The 14,507-nt window shown below is 32.0% G+C and overlaps 1 protein-coding gene across 4 annotated transcripts in view; it reads left to right on the top strand.

Annotated features, from left to right (window-relative positions):
- The window catches only part of Stxbp5l (syntaxin binding protein 5L), a 326,234-nt gene that overhangs the window by 152,018 nt on the left and 159,709 nt on the right, over window positions 1-14,507 (top strand). For all 4 annotated transcript variants that reach the window (XM_076867719.2, XM_076867717.2, XM_076867718.2 and 1 more), the window contains exons 9-10: window positions 648-726; window positions 13,246-13,400. In XM_076867719.2, the coding sequence (XP_076723834.2) occupies window positions 648-726; window positions 13,246-13,400 (234 nt within the window). The remainder of the gene's footprint in view (window positions 1-647; window positions 727-13,245; window positions 13,401-14,507) is intronic.

Here is a 14,507-nt window from a genome sequence, read left to right as displayed (position 1 = left end):
ATATGAAGGGAGTTTGCTTATATTAGAAATAGAATGTTTGCTTATATTAGAAATAGAATACAATAGACACTAGTATTGCTGTATGTATAAATGTGGCTGTATAACCAATGTGATCCTGCAATCTGTACATGTGGAAAAATAAGAATTCATACCCCATTTGAATCAAATGTATGATATGTCAAGATCATTATATTGTCTTGAGCCACCAATAAAAAAAGTAAAATAAAATAAAAAGAAATAGAATATTGGGCCCAGAGTACATTTTCATAGTAAGACATTTCATTTTTTGGATAAGTACATGTGTTTGTATCTTCAGTTCTAAACTTACTTATGTAATATTCAAGCATGGTAAATTAAAATAACTTGATAAGAAACTAGTTTTATATCTGTAGAATTTTATAAAGTAACAATAGTTGGATAGCTTTATAAATAACTGTTGATTTTGTAGAAGTCAATTGTTACAATCTAAAAGTTATTTACAAGTTTAATAGAAATATTAGGCTATATAGACTTCTTTATTGAATTATGATGAACATGCAGTTATATATCATTCACTTTTCTTTATATGCCATTAAGTAAAATTTTAAAATTCTTATGGTTGAATAAAGTTTATATTACGTTTAATAAGATTCTTTTTTGTTCCTTAGGAAAAAGTCAAAGAGAAGGAAGAAAATCTGAATCTTGTAAACCAATTCTTAAAGTAGAATACAAGACCTGCAGAAACAGGTATTCATTTTTGCTTTGAGGAATATGGAAATATATATAAAGAACAGAGAAAAGAAATGCAGATAACCTTTTATGTCAATGTATTATTTAAAGTTATACATAATTACATATATAGTAATGAGCTAAATCCTTTTCATTAATAAAAATGATGTGGTTTAGAAGGCATATCTATGATTATCATTATTATTAATCATAATAAGTACTAGTTATTTAAAAATTATGAATATTTATGATAATTATATACATTAATTTTAATAATTGAGGACTTTTTCATGAAAATTGCAATTAACAATATTTATAATCAGAAGCTATACACATACTGATATTGTTTACAAAAGTAAATATAACCAGACCTCTGAACTTTAGGATTTTGAATTTGGAAAGATTATATAGACTGGGAAGGATAGTTATGAGTATTGCCATAATTAACAAGTATCAAATTTTAAGATGTAGAAGATAAAAGAATAATATTTAACAAAATTTGATTTTATATTTATAGCAGCTATATCCTATACTTCAGCAGTTTTTCGTTTAGTTGAAATAGTCAATAGTGACAGTATTCTTACCAAATACTACCATAATTAACTTTTCTTAAACACTATCTTAACTGTAAATTAGATAATCATACTTTATATTGGATATCTGATCACATTAGAATTCTTATAGCATCATAAATGTATTTAGTGTTTTTATACCTATTTTCAAGTATTAATAGTATAAAATCATGATTTTTACAGCAATTACTTTATTTTTAAATTTTTTATTAGTTTGTTTTAGTTATATATGAAAATGACAGTAGAATATTCCATAACATAATTATAAAACCATAGAATTTAATTTGTTCTAATTCAGTTCCCAGTACTTCCCCTTCCCTTCCCTTCCTCACACCCTGTTCCCTTCCCTCTAGACTCTACTGATCTTTCTCTCATTTACTTTTTTTTTTCTTAAATTAGTGTCTTGTAGACATAAAATTCATGTGGTATATTCATATATGTACATAGGAAGGTTAGGTCAGATTCATTCCACTGACGTTTTCTATTCCATCCCTCCTCCCTTTCTTTCATTCCCCTTTATATAATCCTCAAATTTTACTTCTCTACTTCTCTTCTTTTTGGATTACCTTTTGCCTTTAACTTTCAGGGATTGCTATTCCACTTGCTATTTCACTTAGCATGATGGTCTCCAGTTCCATCAATTTACCAACAAATACCATAAAGTCATAAAAAGTTAAAAATCTGAGTAATACTCCATTGTGTATATATACCCCAATCTATTGAAGGGCACTAGCCATTATGAATTATGCTGCTATAAACATTGATGTGGCTGCATCACTGTAGTATGCTGACTTTAATTCCTTTGAATATATACCAGAGAGTGAGATAGCTGGATCATATGGTGGTTCCATTCCTAATTTGTTGAGAAATCTCCATACCGCTTTCCCAGAGTGGTTATATTAATGTGCAGTCCCACCAACAATGTATGAGTGTACCCTTTCCCCACATTCTTGCCAACATGTATTGTTACTAGTATTCTTTTTGAGGTTGTTCTTTTTATATATACATGACAGTAGAGTATATTTTGACATACATATATGGAGAATAAATTCCCATTTGGTGGTCATACATGATATGGAATTACACTGGTTGTGCATTCATGTATGAACATAGGAAAGTCATGTCTGATTCATTCTACTGTCTTTGCTATTCCTATTCTCCCTCTTTTCACTTCATTCACCTTTGTCTAACCCACTCCAATACCCTTCTTATTGTGTGTTAGCATCCACATATCAGAGTGAACATTCAACCTTAATTTTGGGGGATTGGCTTATTTCACTTAGCATGATAGTCTCCAGTTCATCCATTTACTGGTAAATGCTGTAAATTCAGTCTTCTTTATGGCTGAGTAATATTCCAGTGTGTGTATATACCACATTTTCTCTATCCATTCATCTGTTGAAGGGCATCTAGCTTAGTTATTGTGAATTGAGTGCTATAAACATTGTTGGGCTACATCACTGTAGTAAGCTGATTTTAAGTCCTTTGTATATATATTGAGGAGTGGGATAATGGGTCAAATGGTGATTGCATTCCAAGTTTTCTGAGGAATCTCCATACTGCTTTCCATAGTGGTTGCACCAATTTGCAGTCCCATTAGCAATGCATCCCCTCACATCCTCACCACACTTATTGTTACTTTTATTCTTGATAATTGCCATTCTGACCAGAGTGAGATGGAATCTCAGTGTGGTTTTAATTTGCATTTCTCTAATTGCTAGAGACGTTAAACATTTTTTTTCACATATTTGTTGAACATTTGTATTTGTTCTTTTGAAAAGTGACTGTTTAGTTTCTTTGCCCATTTATTGATTGGGTTATTTGTTTTTCTTGGTGTTAGATTTCTGAGCTCTTTGTATATTCTGGATTTTAATGCCCTATCTGAGGAGTAAGTAGCAAAGATATACCCCCATTTTGTAGGCTGTCTCTCCATGCGCTTGATTGTTTCCATTGCTGTAAAGAAGCTTTTTAATTTGATGCCATCCCATTTATTGACTTTTAATTTTGCTTCTTAATCTTTAGGAGTCTTGTTAAGGAAGTCAGTTCCTAAGCCAACATGTTGGTATATTGGGCCTACATTTTCTTCTACCAGGTGCCAGGTTTCTGGTATAATTTCTAGGTTTTTGATGCACTTTGAGGTGAATTTTGTGCAAGGTAAGAGAGAGGGGTTCAATTGCATTCTAATACATATGTATTTCCAGTTTTCCCAGCACCATTTGATAAAGAGGTTATCATTTCTTTAACATATGTTTTTGGCACATTTGTGTCATATGAGATAACTGTACTTATACGGGGTTTTCTCTGTGTCTTCTTTTCTATTCCATTGGTCTTCATGACTGTTTTGGTGCCAGTACCATGTTGTTTTTGGTACCATCTCACTGTAGTATAACTTGAAGACCCATATTGTGATGCCTTGCTTTTCTCTACAAGGATTGCTTTGACTATTCTGGGCCTCTTATTTTTCAAAATGAATTTCATGACTTCTCTTCTTATTTCTATGAAGACCATTATTGGAATTTTGATGGAAATTGCATTGAATCTGTACAGTGCTTTTGGTAATATAGCCATTTTGACAATATTAATTCTGTCTATCTAAGAACATTGGAGGTCTTTTCATCTTCTAAGTTATTATTCAATTTCTTTCTTTAGTGTTCTGTAATTTTCATTGTAGAGGTCCTTCACCTCTTTTGTTAGATTGTTTCCAAATATTGTAGTTTTTGACGATATTGTGAATGGGATAGTTTTCCTTATTTCTTTTTCGCCAGATTCATCATTGGAGCATAGGAACATGATTGATTTATGGGTGTTGACTTTGTATTCTGCTACTTTACTGAATTCATTTAAAGGTCTAGATGTCCTCTAATGGAATTTTTTGAGTCTCCTAAATATAGGATCATGTCATCAGCAAACAGAGGTAGTTTGAGTTTTTCCTATTCATATTCCTTTAATTTCCTTCTCTTGACTAATTGCTCTGGCTAGAGTTTCAAGGACTCTGTTGAATAGCAGTGTTAAAAATTGGCATTCTTGTGTTATTCCTGTTTTTAGAAGAAATGTTTTCATTTTTTTCTCCTCTCAGAATAATCTTCGGTTTGTCATATGTAGCCTTTACAATGTTAAGATAATTTCCTTCTCTCACTAGTTTTTCTGTTGTTTTAACATGAATGGGTGCTGTACTTTTGTCAAGTGCTTTTTCTGAATCTATTGAGATAATTATGTGAAGAAGTTACTTTGAATATGCATCCATATTTTTTAGACTAATCTAATGATAGTCTGTATAAAAATAACTGCAGTTTAATACCATTCCTTACTGAGGTATTAAAACATTCCAAATTTAATCATTGCAGATGACATAAAATACATTGAAACTGTTCTTCTCTTCTATTTTTTCTTTTTATTATTAACATTTATTGTACAGATTTGTGAGTTTCACTTTGACTTTTTCATAAATGCATATATGGTGTTTTGGTTGTGTCCACCTTTCCTTTCTCTTACTCCTCTCCCCCATCCTTTTGTCTTCTTTCTCTAATAGTCCCTCTTATACTTCCAAGTCATTCATATATATGTGAATATATACATACATATGCAGATATAAATACATATATATACACATGTACACATACATATATCTGTGTATTATGTGTATGTATATACAATATTTTTTATTGAGAGAAAACCTGGGATACTCATCATTCTGTGTCTGGATTATTTTGCTTAACATGATGTCCTCCTTCCATCCATTTTCCTGGTAATGTCATGATTTCATTATTATTTATAGCTGAGTAATATTTCGTTGTGTATCTATATATAGTATTCTGTAATGCCTTCATCTGTTGATAGGTACCTAGGCTAATTCCATAATTTTGGTATTGTGAACTGTACCACAATCAAAATGGGTGTACAGGTATCCCTTTAGTGTTCTGTAATAAAGGGATACTCACTTTATTTCCTTTGAGTAAAAACCAAGAAATAGTATAGATGGATCAAGTGATGTTTCTTTTTTCTTTATTTTTTAAGGAAATTCTCTATATAGTTTTCCACAGTGTGTGTGCTAATTTACATTCCCACCAACAGTATATATAAAATGTTCCTTTATCCCCACATCCTTGCCAGCATTTATTTTTTTATATATAATAATCTGGCTGATTTCATGAAATCTAGGTGTTGTGTTGATTTGCATATCCCTGATGCTTAAACATATTGAGCATTTTTCATATATTTATTGGCCATTTGAACTTCTTTTGAGAAATGTCTATTTAAGTCATTTGCCCATTTTTTATTGGATTACTTCTCCTTTGTTGTTGAATTTTTTTGAGCGTTTTATGTACTCTGAATATTAAACCTCTGTCAGATGAATAACTGAGAAAAGATTTTCTCCCTTTATGTGGGTTTTCTCTTTACTCTGTTGACTGTTTACTTTGCTGTGCAGAAACTTTTTAATTTGATGCAATTCTATTTGTCAGTTCTTGCTTTTATTTCCTGAGCTCCTGGAGTCCTATTCAGGAAATTGTCACATGCACTGTATTGAAATGTTTCCCCTTTTCTTCTAGTATTTTCAATTCTTAAATGAAGACCTTTGATGCATTTTGAATAAATTTTTGTACAGGGTGAGAGAGATGGGTCAGACATCAAACACTCTGCATTTGGATATCCTGTTTTTCCAGTACCATAATTTAAGAGGTTGTCCATTTTCCAATGTATGTTTTTGACACCCCTGTCTAGAAACAATTGTCTGTAGATGTTTTAATTTATTTCTGTGTCCCCTATTTTATTCCATTGGTCTGGGCATCTGTTTTATAATAATACCATGCTGTTTTTGTTCCTTTGGCTCTTTAATATAGTTTGAAATCTACTATTGTGATGCCTGAAGCATTCCTGGGTTTGCTCACGATTGCTTTGGCTACTTAGGGTCTTTTGTGCGTCTGTGTGAATTTTAGAATTTTTTTTCTAGTTCTGTGAAGCATGTCACTGGTATTTTGATTCAGATTGCATTGAATTTATCTTACTTTTGGTAATATGACCATTTTAATAATTTTAATTCTTGAAATCATGAATATGGAAGTCTGTCCATCTTCTAGGGTCTTTAATTTCTTTCTTTAGTGTTTCATAGTTTTAATTGTAAATATATTCCACTTCCTTCATTAGGTCTATTTATATCTAGGTATTTTTAGTTTTGAGGTTATTTTGAATGGGATTGCTCTTCTGATTTCTTTCTCGGTTTATTATTCATGTATAGAAAAGATACTGATTTCTATTTGTTGATTTTTATATCTTGATACTGTACTGAATTTGTATATCAGTTCTTCTTTTGATGAAATCTTTAGGATTTTCTAAGTATAGAATCATATCATCAGCTATCAAGGATAATTTTACTTCCCCCTTTCATGTTTCTTTGGCTTTATTTCTTTCTGTATCCTAATTTCTTTGGCTAAAATTACTACTACTATATTGAATAACATTGGTGAGAGTGGACACCCTTGTCTTGTTCCTGAATTTAGAGGAAATGCTTTAAGTTTTTACACATTCAGCATGATATTTTCTATGGGTTTATTGTGCATAGTCTTCATTATGTTGAGATATGCTCCTTCTGAACTTAATGTGTTCAAGGCTTTTGTTATGAAGGAATGTAGAGTTTTGGCCTTTTTTGCATCTATTTTGACAACACAATTTTTATCCATGATTATCTTCATATGCTGTATTAAATTTGTTGATTTATATATTGTGGGCCATCCTTGCAACCCTGGAATGAATCATAGTGTATTTAATTGTGTATTTCATACTGTTTAATTCAATGTATAGTATTTTATTAAGGATTTTTACATTTTCTTTCATTAATGATATTAGTCTCTCTCTTTTTTTTTTTTTTTTTGTCGTGTCATTGTCATGTTTTGGTAGCACAGTAAGATTGGCTTGAATCTGGAAGGGTTCCTTCCTTTTATATTTCATGAATAGTTTGAGGAACCTTGTTGTTGGTTCTTTCATAAAAGTCTAATACAATTCAACATTGTGTCCATCAAATCATGGGCTTTACTTTCTATTGCTATTTCAATCTGTTTACTTGTTATCAATCAATATAGGTTTTTTATATCTTCCTGATTCTTGGTAGGTCATGTATGTCCAGGAATTTGTTCATTTCTTCTACATTGTCTAGTTTATTATCATATAAATTTTCAAAATATTCCCTAGTGATCCAAATTAATTTCATTGGTATCAATTGTATTTTCTTCTGTTTCATCACTAATTTTACTTGTTTGGGTCTTCTCTTTCTTTTGGTTAGTTTAGGTAAGGGTGTGTAAATTTTGCTTATCTTTTCAAAGAATCAATTCTATGTTTTATTGATAATTTCTATTGTTCTTTTAGTCACTGGTCTTTATTATTTCTTTCATTTTACTGGTTTGGGGTTTAATATGTTTTGTTTTTCTATGACCTTGGCTGTACAAATAGCTTATTTCCTTGAGCGTGCTCTCACTCTCACCTGCACGTGCGCGCCTCTCTCTCTCTCTCTCTCTTTCTCTTTCTCTCTCTCTCTCTCTCTCTCTCTCTCTCTCTCTTGTAGATATTAATATATGTAAACTTTCCTTAGTGCTGCTTATACTGTATTCCACAGGATCTGGTATGTTGTATTTCTATTTTCATTTGATTCTAGGAATTTGTAAATTTCCCAGATTTCTTCAATGACCCACTGAATTCCAAAGGAAAGTGCCTTCTGTTCTCCTACATGATCATTCCCAAGGAAATAACCTCAATATAGCCCTTCTTAAGATGGTTATCAGTTAGAGCATATGTACAGGCAGAGAAATGGAGAGAACTTCTCTAGAGTCATTTCACTATGTAAATCTTAGGAATATTAATTGGTTAGCCTGTATTTCTGCTGGGTGCAGATTCTTGTACCAGTGAGACTTTCCCTCTTTCTCCTCTACTGCCACCCAAAAGGTGCACAACTCCCTCTACCATGTTTCCATGGTTGGTACTGGCCCTTTTGTTTCACTCTTTATTCCATAATCCAACATCTATCAGTTTCTTCAGATCTGTCTTTCTTATATTGAATTGCATTATTATCCCATGATCCCCATCTCTATGAGAAGCTACATTCTATTTGTTTTAATTATTTTTTCATGGAGACATAGGTGAGTAGTAGGTGCCACTAACCTGCCATCTTGGGATTCTTCTCTTCTCAATACAGTAATTATTATTTAAACTTGTGTTTTCATGTTCACTGTTATTTACACCACTTGTTATATAGTGCTATACTTCAAGGGTATTGAAGTGTAGGAGACTATTATTTATTCCCAACACCTTGTAGTTTTGTTTTTTCTTTTTCATGTATTTGTTTTTAAATTATTTTCCCCTTCAGTATTGTACCATGAGAACTTCATATAATTTCAAACTTATTATCTACTAGTATTTGGTCTTTGATTTTCTATAGACTAAGAGCCTTAAAAGCTAAACTTATAGGGCTAGGGTTATAGCTCAGTGGTAGAGCACTTGCCTTGCACATGTAAGGCACTGGGTTCAATCCTCAGCACCACATAAAAATAAATAAAATAAATAAAGATATTGTGTTCATTTTTTAAAATTTTTTAAATTTTAATTTGTTATATATGATAACCGAATGCATTACAATTCATATTACACACATAGAGCACAATTTTTCATATCTCTAGTTGTACACAAAGTAGAGACACATCCTTCGTGTCTTCATACATGTACTTTGGTAACAATGACCATTGCATTTCACTCTCTTTCCTACTCTTATGCCCCCTTCCTTCCTTCCCCTTTTCCCCTTTGCCCTATGTAGAGTTCATTTAATCCTCTCATCCCCCTCCCCCACAGCATATTATGAATCAGCATCCTTAAATGAGAGAAAGTATTTAGAATTTTGTTTGGGGGGATTGTCTAATTTCACTTAGTATTATATTCTCCAGCTCCATCCATTTACCTGCACATGCATGATTTTATTCTCTTTTAAGCTGAATAATATTCCATTGTGTATATATACCACATTTTCTTTATCCATTCATCTACTGAAGGATATCTAAGTTGGTTCCACAGTTTAGCTATTGTGAATTGTGCTGTTATAAACATTGATGTGGCTGTATCCCTGTACTATGCTGTTTTTAAGTCCTTTGGGTATAGACTGAGGAGAGGGATAGCTGGGTCAATGGTGGTTTTCCAAGGAATCTCCATACTGCTTTCCATATTGGCTGCACCAATTTGCAGTCCCACCAGCAATGTATCAGTGTACCTTTTTCCCCACATCCTCTCCAACACATATTGTTGTTTGTCTTCATAATAGCTGCCATTCTGACTGGAGTGAGATGAAATCTTAGAGTAGTTTTGATTTGCATTTCTGTAATTGCTAGAAATGTTGAACATTTTTTTCATATATTTGTTGATTGATTGTATATCATCTTCTGAGAAGTGTCTCTTCATGTCCTTGGCCCATTTATTGATTGGGTTATTTGTTTTTTTTTAAGATTTTTGATTTCTTTATATATTCTAGAGATTAGTGCTCTGACATGAGTGTGGTAAGAATTTGTTCCCAATTAGTAGGCTCTCTATTCACCTCACTGATTGTTTCTTTTGCTGAAAAGAAACTTTTTAGTTTGAATCCATCCCATTTATTGATTCTTGATATTAATTATTCTTAATTTCAGATTTTTTAAAACCTGTAAAAACAAAAGCCAGACTTGTAAAATGAGGTTTATGTGAATATCTGACAGTTTTCCATGATGAAGTATATGATCCAGGGACTTAATGACATCTATTTTGTTGCTTAGAGGCCCTTTTAAAAATATTTCTATATGAAGTATTTAATAAGATTCATTTTAATTCAGCTAAAATAACAGTATTAAGTTATTATATTCTGTGCACTGTGTGCTTTGTTTTGTACTAAAATGAAATTACTGGCTGCTTTTGAATTTGTTATGTGTTAGTAGCAGAAGCAAGGCCATAAACTAGTAGTTTTTAAAAAAACATGTAAGGTAATTTATAGAAACTTGCTCTGGGAACACAGAAAAAGGGTATCTAACATCAAAGCCTTGAGGATAGTGGGGAGGAGAACTGTGAGACAGAGATCAGGGAAATTCTTGGGAAAGAAGCTGTCAGAAATAGGACTTAAAGGATAACAATTTGATTCCAGACAAAAGGAGAGAAGGATGAAAATGAAGAGAAGGTACTTTAGGATTTAGGAATTTAAATAAAAGCAGTATAAAATACTGATTAAGATCTGGCTTTTGGAGTAAGGCATCTGTGTGGCCTTGGAATTTTTTTTTTTGAAAGTGAAAATATTTTAATATATACATACGAAAAAAAGCCAAAAACACAATAAAATCAAAAGGCATTGAAAGCGTTATATAGTGCAAACACCAAAAAGATACAGAGCTATTAACCTAGCGGTACTTATAAGAACCAGGCAGAATATATGAAAATAGACCCCTCAGTCCTCATTTAGTGAGCTGGTCACTTCTGAGTTATTTTAATTGCCTTTTTCTCCTACTTTATGAAACCTCATTTGCTACTCCTGCTGACAATGACCATCTGATTAGAAATATGAAGAAAGGCACGGCTTCTTTATAGTGGCAGTACAGTTCACGCCACCTACTCAAGTGTAGGTAGAAAGAATTTTTGCACATCAATGGTCTTGGAATTTTTTATTAACTCTTGAACCATTATCCTCACCAGCAGTACTTTTTTCACTATGATGCTTGTGAGGATTACATGAAATCATGCATAAGGCATATAATGTCCTAAGTTTGTTAAAGTTACATGGTGGGTTCTTTATAAGTAGAAATTACTATTATTTATTGTCATTATTAGAGTCATTGTATTCCACATTGTTTGAATTATTGCATTACTCTTAAAGATTTGTTCTAGTTATTGGTAATCTAACCATATGTAGAACTAATTCTTTGGATTTGTAATATAGAATAATCATGATATTGATCATAATTACTATTATCCCACGTACTTGGCTATATTAGTACATTGTATCTATTTTTCATGATTATTACTTTATTACAAAATTACCTCTCTGGAGTACAGTGGTGCATGCCTGTAATCACAGTTACTCAGATGTCTGAGGCAGGAGAATCAAGGTTGAAGGCCAACCTCAGCAACTTAGCCAGGTCTTAAGCTATTTATTGAGACCTCCTGTCTCAAAATAAATAAAAAAGGATGAGGATGTGGCTCAGTCATTAAGCATCTCTGGGTTCAATCATCTTTGGTACCAAGAAAAAGAAAGAAAAATAAAAAGAAAATTACCTCTGACCTGAAGCTTAAAGCACAAGGAGGCTAAAAAGCAGAGGATCACCGAGGTTAAGAGTACTGAGAGATGTTGCCACAGGTAAATAGGCCACAATCTATAACATCAAAATACAGACAGATTGATTATATTAGGTGTTTCATACTTACAGCTCAGACTCTTTGTGATTTTAGCAACACAGAGGCAATCTAAAAACCCTCTAGGTTACTGAAGGCTGTACAAATGTTAGACTATGCATTAATTTAGTTAAGAAATAAAGATCATCCAAATATCCACAGCCTAAAAGAAATCATAATGATTCTTAGTCTAAATTTGACTGTAGTTCATTGACAACTATGAGAAATGTGAAATAAATATAAATTATTGAAATGATTCTTCCTTCTTTAACTGTACAGATTGGGAAAGACACATTGTATGCCTGTGCTTGCTATTTTTCTGTAAATAAATTATATATAGTTAATGTTTATAATGTATTATAGGATACAAGGAAATATCTAGGTCAAAAGAGAGCAACCATGCTTTTAAATATCACCATTAGTAAGATGGTCATTTACTATGTCAAATCACTGGTGCAAGACTATCACTCAAACCAATGCAGAGGAAAGAATAAGTCAGAACATTTTTCTTTACTATTCATGTGCTTGTGTTAAAATATTAAGACAACATTCTAAAGAAAAATTACTACAGGCATTTGTTATAGAGGTTTTGATATAAACTTTTAAAAAGTCTTTGTTGTTACTATATAGCCAGCATAAGATTAGCAAATGTTTGGTACTGTGCACCATACAAAATGGAAAAAAAAAAAAAGAAAATCTCATAATTTCTAGTTTAACAGATAGGACGGAAGTGAATTATTTAGGAAAGCATATTCTCAAAGAATTTGATACAGTTAAAGTGTCCAGTTCTTTTTATAAACTTATTTGGGGAAGAATATTTTTCGTTTCGTTTTTACATTTTGAAAATATCTCAGGTCAATATATTTTTTCCCCAATATATATACTGAAGATATATAGGAATTGAATTAAGAGGAAAGTGAAAAATTGTGAGGCTATTTCATAATTTTCAGGCAGCTATAATAGTTAATAATCATCTCAATCCTATTCTATTATCTAATTGTATCTAGAAAACTAATAAACTAAAAGATTAGTTTTAAGTTACTTAAGCAAGATAGATGTAGCTGGCTATCCATAAGTAAAATTGAGAAGGGATCGTAATTATCTTTGGTAAACTATTTTTCCTTTACATGTTATCTGTCTCCATCTTTTAATTATAAACTTTTCCCCACAAAGACTCCATATCCAGAATTTTCTTGTCATCCTCTATCATCCTGTATTTTTTTAATGTCACATTTCATTATGTATTAGTTTGCTTTATTTTATCTTTTAGGGATCTGGAGCTCCAGATTCCAACTAATTTACTGGATAGTCTAATAAAAACTTTAATATTCTGAGGGTCGTTATAAAGAATTTGGGAACCAAAAGATGTTCCTTTGAGAGTCAGTGAGCACTTCCACTTATCTCCAACCTCACTGGTTTTCCTCAACACCACTCCCAATACCTTTAGGCTTATCCATTAGTTATTCTAGTGGTTAGAGTGTATATGCAGAAAAGGGAAAATGTGAGCCTATTCTTTAAAGGCTCGGTCCTTTGACTTTGTGTCTTTTTAAAGGACTTCTCAGTCTCATTAACTTTTTTTCCTATGTAGTGAACCATTCATAATATTCTCTGGTGGGCTGTCCTATGACAAAGCTTGCAGAAGACCAAGTTTAACCATCATGCATGGAAAAGCAATTACAGTACTTGAAATGGATCATCCTATTGTTGAATTTCTAACTTTATGTGAAACACCCTATCCAAATGGTAAGTAACTAAAATGAAACTATAATTATTGAAAAAATCATTTTGAAATGAGAAGTTCCTAACAAAATTAAGGTTCAATATTTTCAGTTTTGGCAGCAGATATCCACTGTGGTACACTGTGAGCTACAGGTGCTGGAGCAGGTTCTGCAATTGTACCTACTTGACAAACTGGAAGTAAGACAGATGTAGTGCAGCAGTGCTGGCGTTTCAGGTTCTAATATCAGGTAAGTGCTTTAAACTTTGATAAGGATGGTGGAAGCTGAGCTGGGAGGGTCCGATAGGGGTCCAGGGTAAAATCACTTGGGGAAACTGAGGTCTCCTAATAGTCTCTCCTAGACCAGCTCCACCCATCCCATCCCAAAGTCAATCAAAGTTAAAGCACTTACCCGATATCAGTGATCTGTAACTATGGTGGTGCTGCATCTGTTTCACATCTGGCTTTGCTTCAGATGCAACTGCAGCACATCTGATTACTATAGGATTGCTGATGTGTGGTTAGTGATTTATTTCAATTTTGAGAATGATTAGAGGATATTCAGAAGGAGGGATGTATATATATTTTTATCAAGCTGAGTATAAATAAAAGCTTTTTGTAAATGAAGAAACTATTTTAAATCCATGCAAAGTGTATAATTAAATCTAATAGTGATAAAATACTTTAATGATATCTAAAAATGAGAAATATGAAAATGTAAAAATGAAATATGAGCTTATTATTGAAAGAACATAATATATGTATACATTATTACATTTTTAAGAGGGAACATAAATATAGGGAAAGAGCACTGAACTTGAGGACAGAATATTGGGTTTATGGTTTAGTTATGCTACTTACTGGCTGTGTCATATTGAGCAAGACATTTTACATTTCATTTATCATTTATAGAAAGAGAATAATAACATTGTCCCCATTTGGAAGGTCAAGTGAATATACTTTTTAAACTATGAAGATATGCATGTTGTGTTTAATTATTAAATGCATTAATTTCTTTTAAATTATTGAGTTTCATAATTAAAAGGTAGAATAAATAACAATCAATGTACAGTTTATGTCCAGAATTACTAGAAAGAAATTACCTGTGTTAATCAATCAACAAATATTTATTG

This window comes from Callospermophilus lateralis, chromosome 10 (genome assembly GCF_048772815.1).
Source record: "Callospermophilus lateralis isolate mCalLat2 chromosome 10, mCalLat2.hap1, whole genome shotgun sequence".
NCBI classification, from domain to species: Eukaryota; Metazoa; Chordata; class Mammalia; order Rodentia; family Sciuridae; genus Callospermophilus; species Callospermophilus lateralis.
This window is presented reverse-complemented; position numbering and strand designations above follow the sequence as displayed.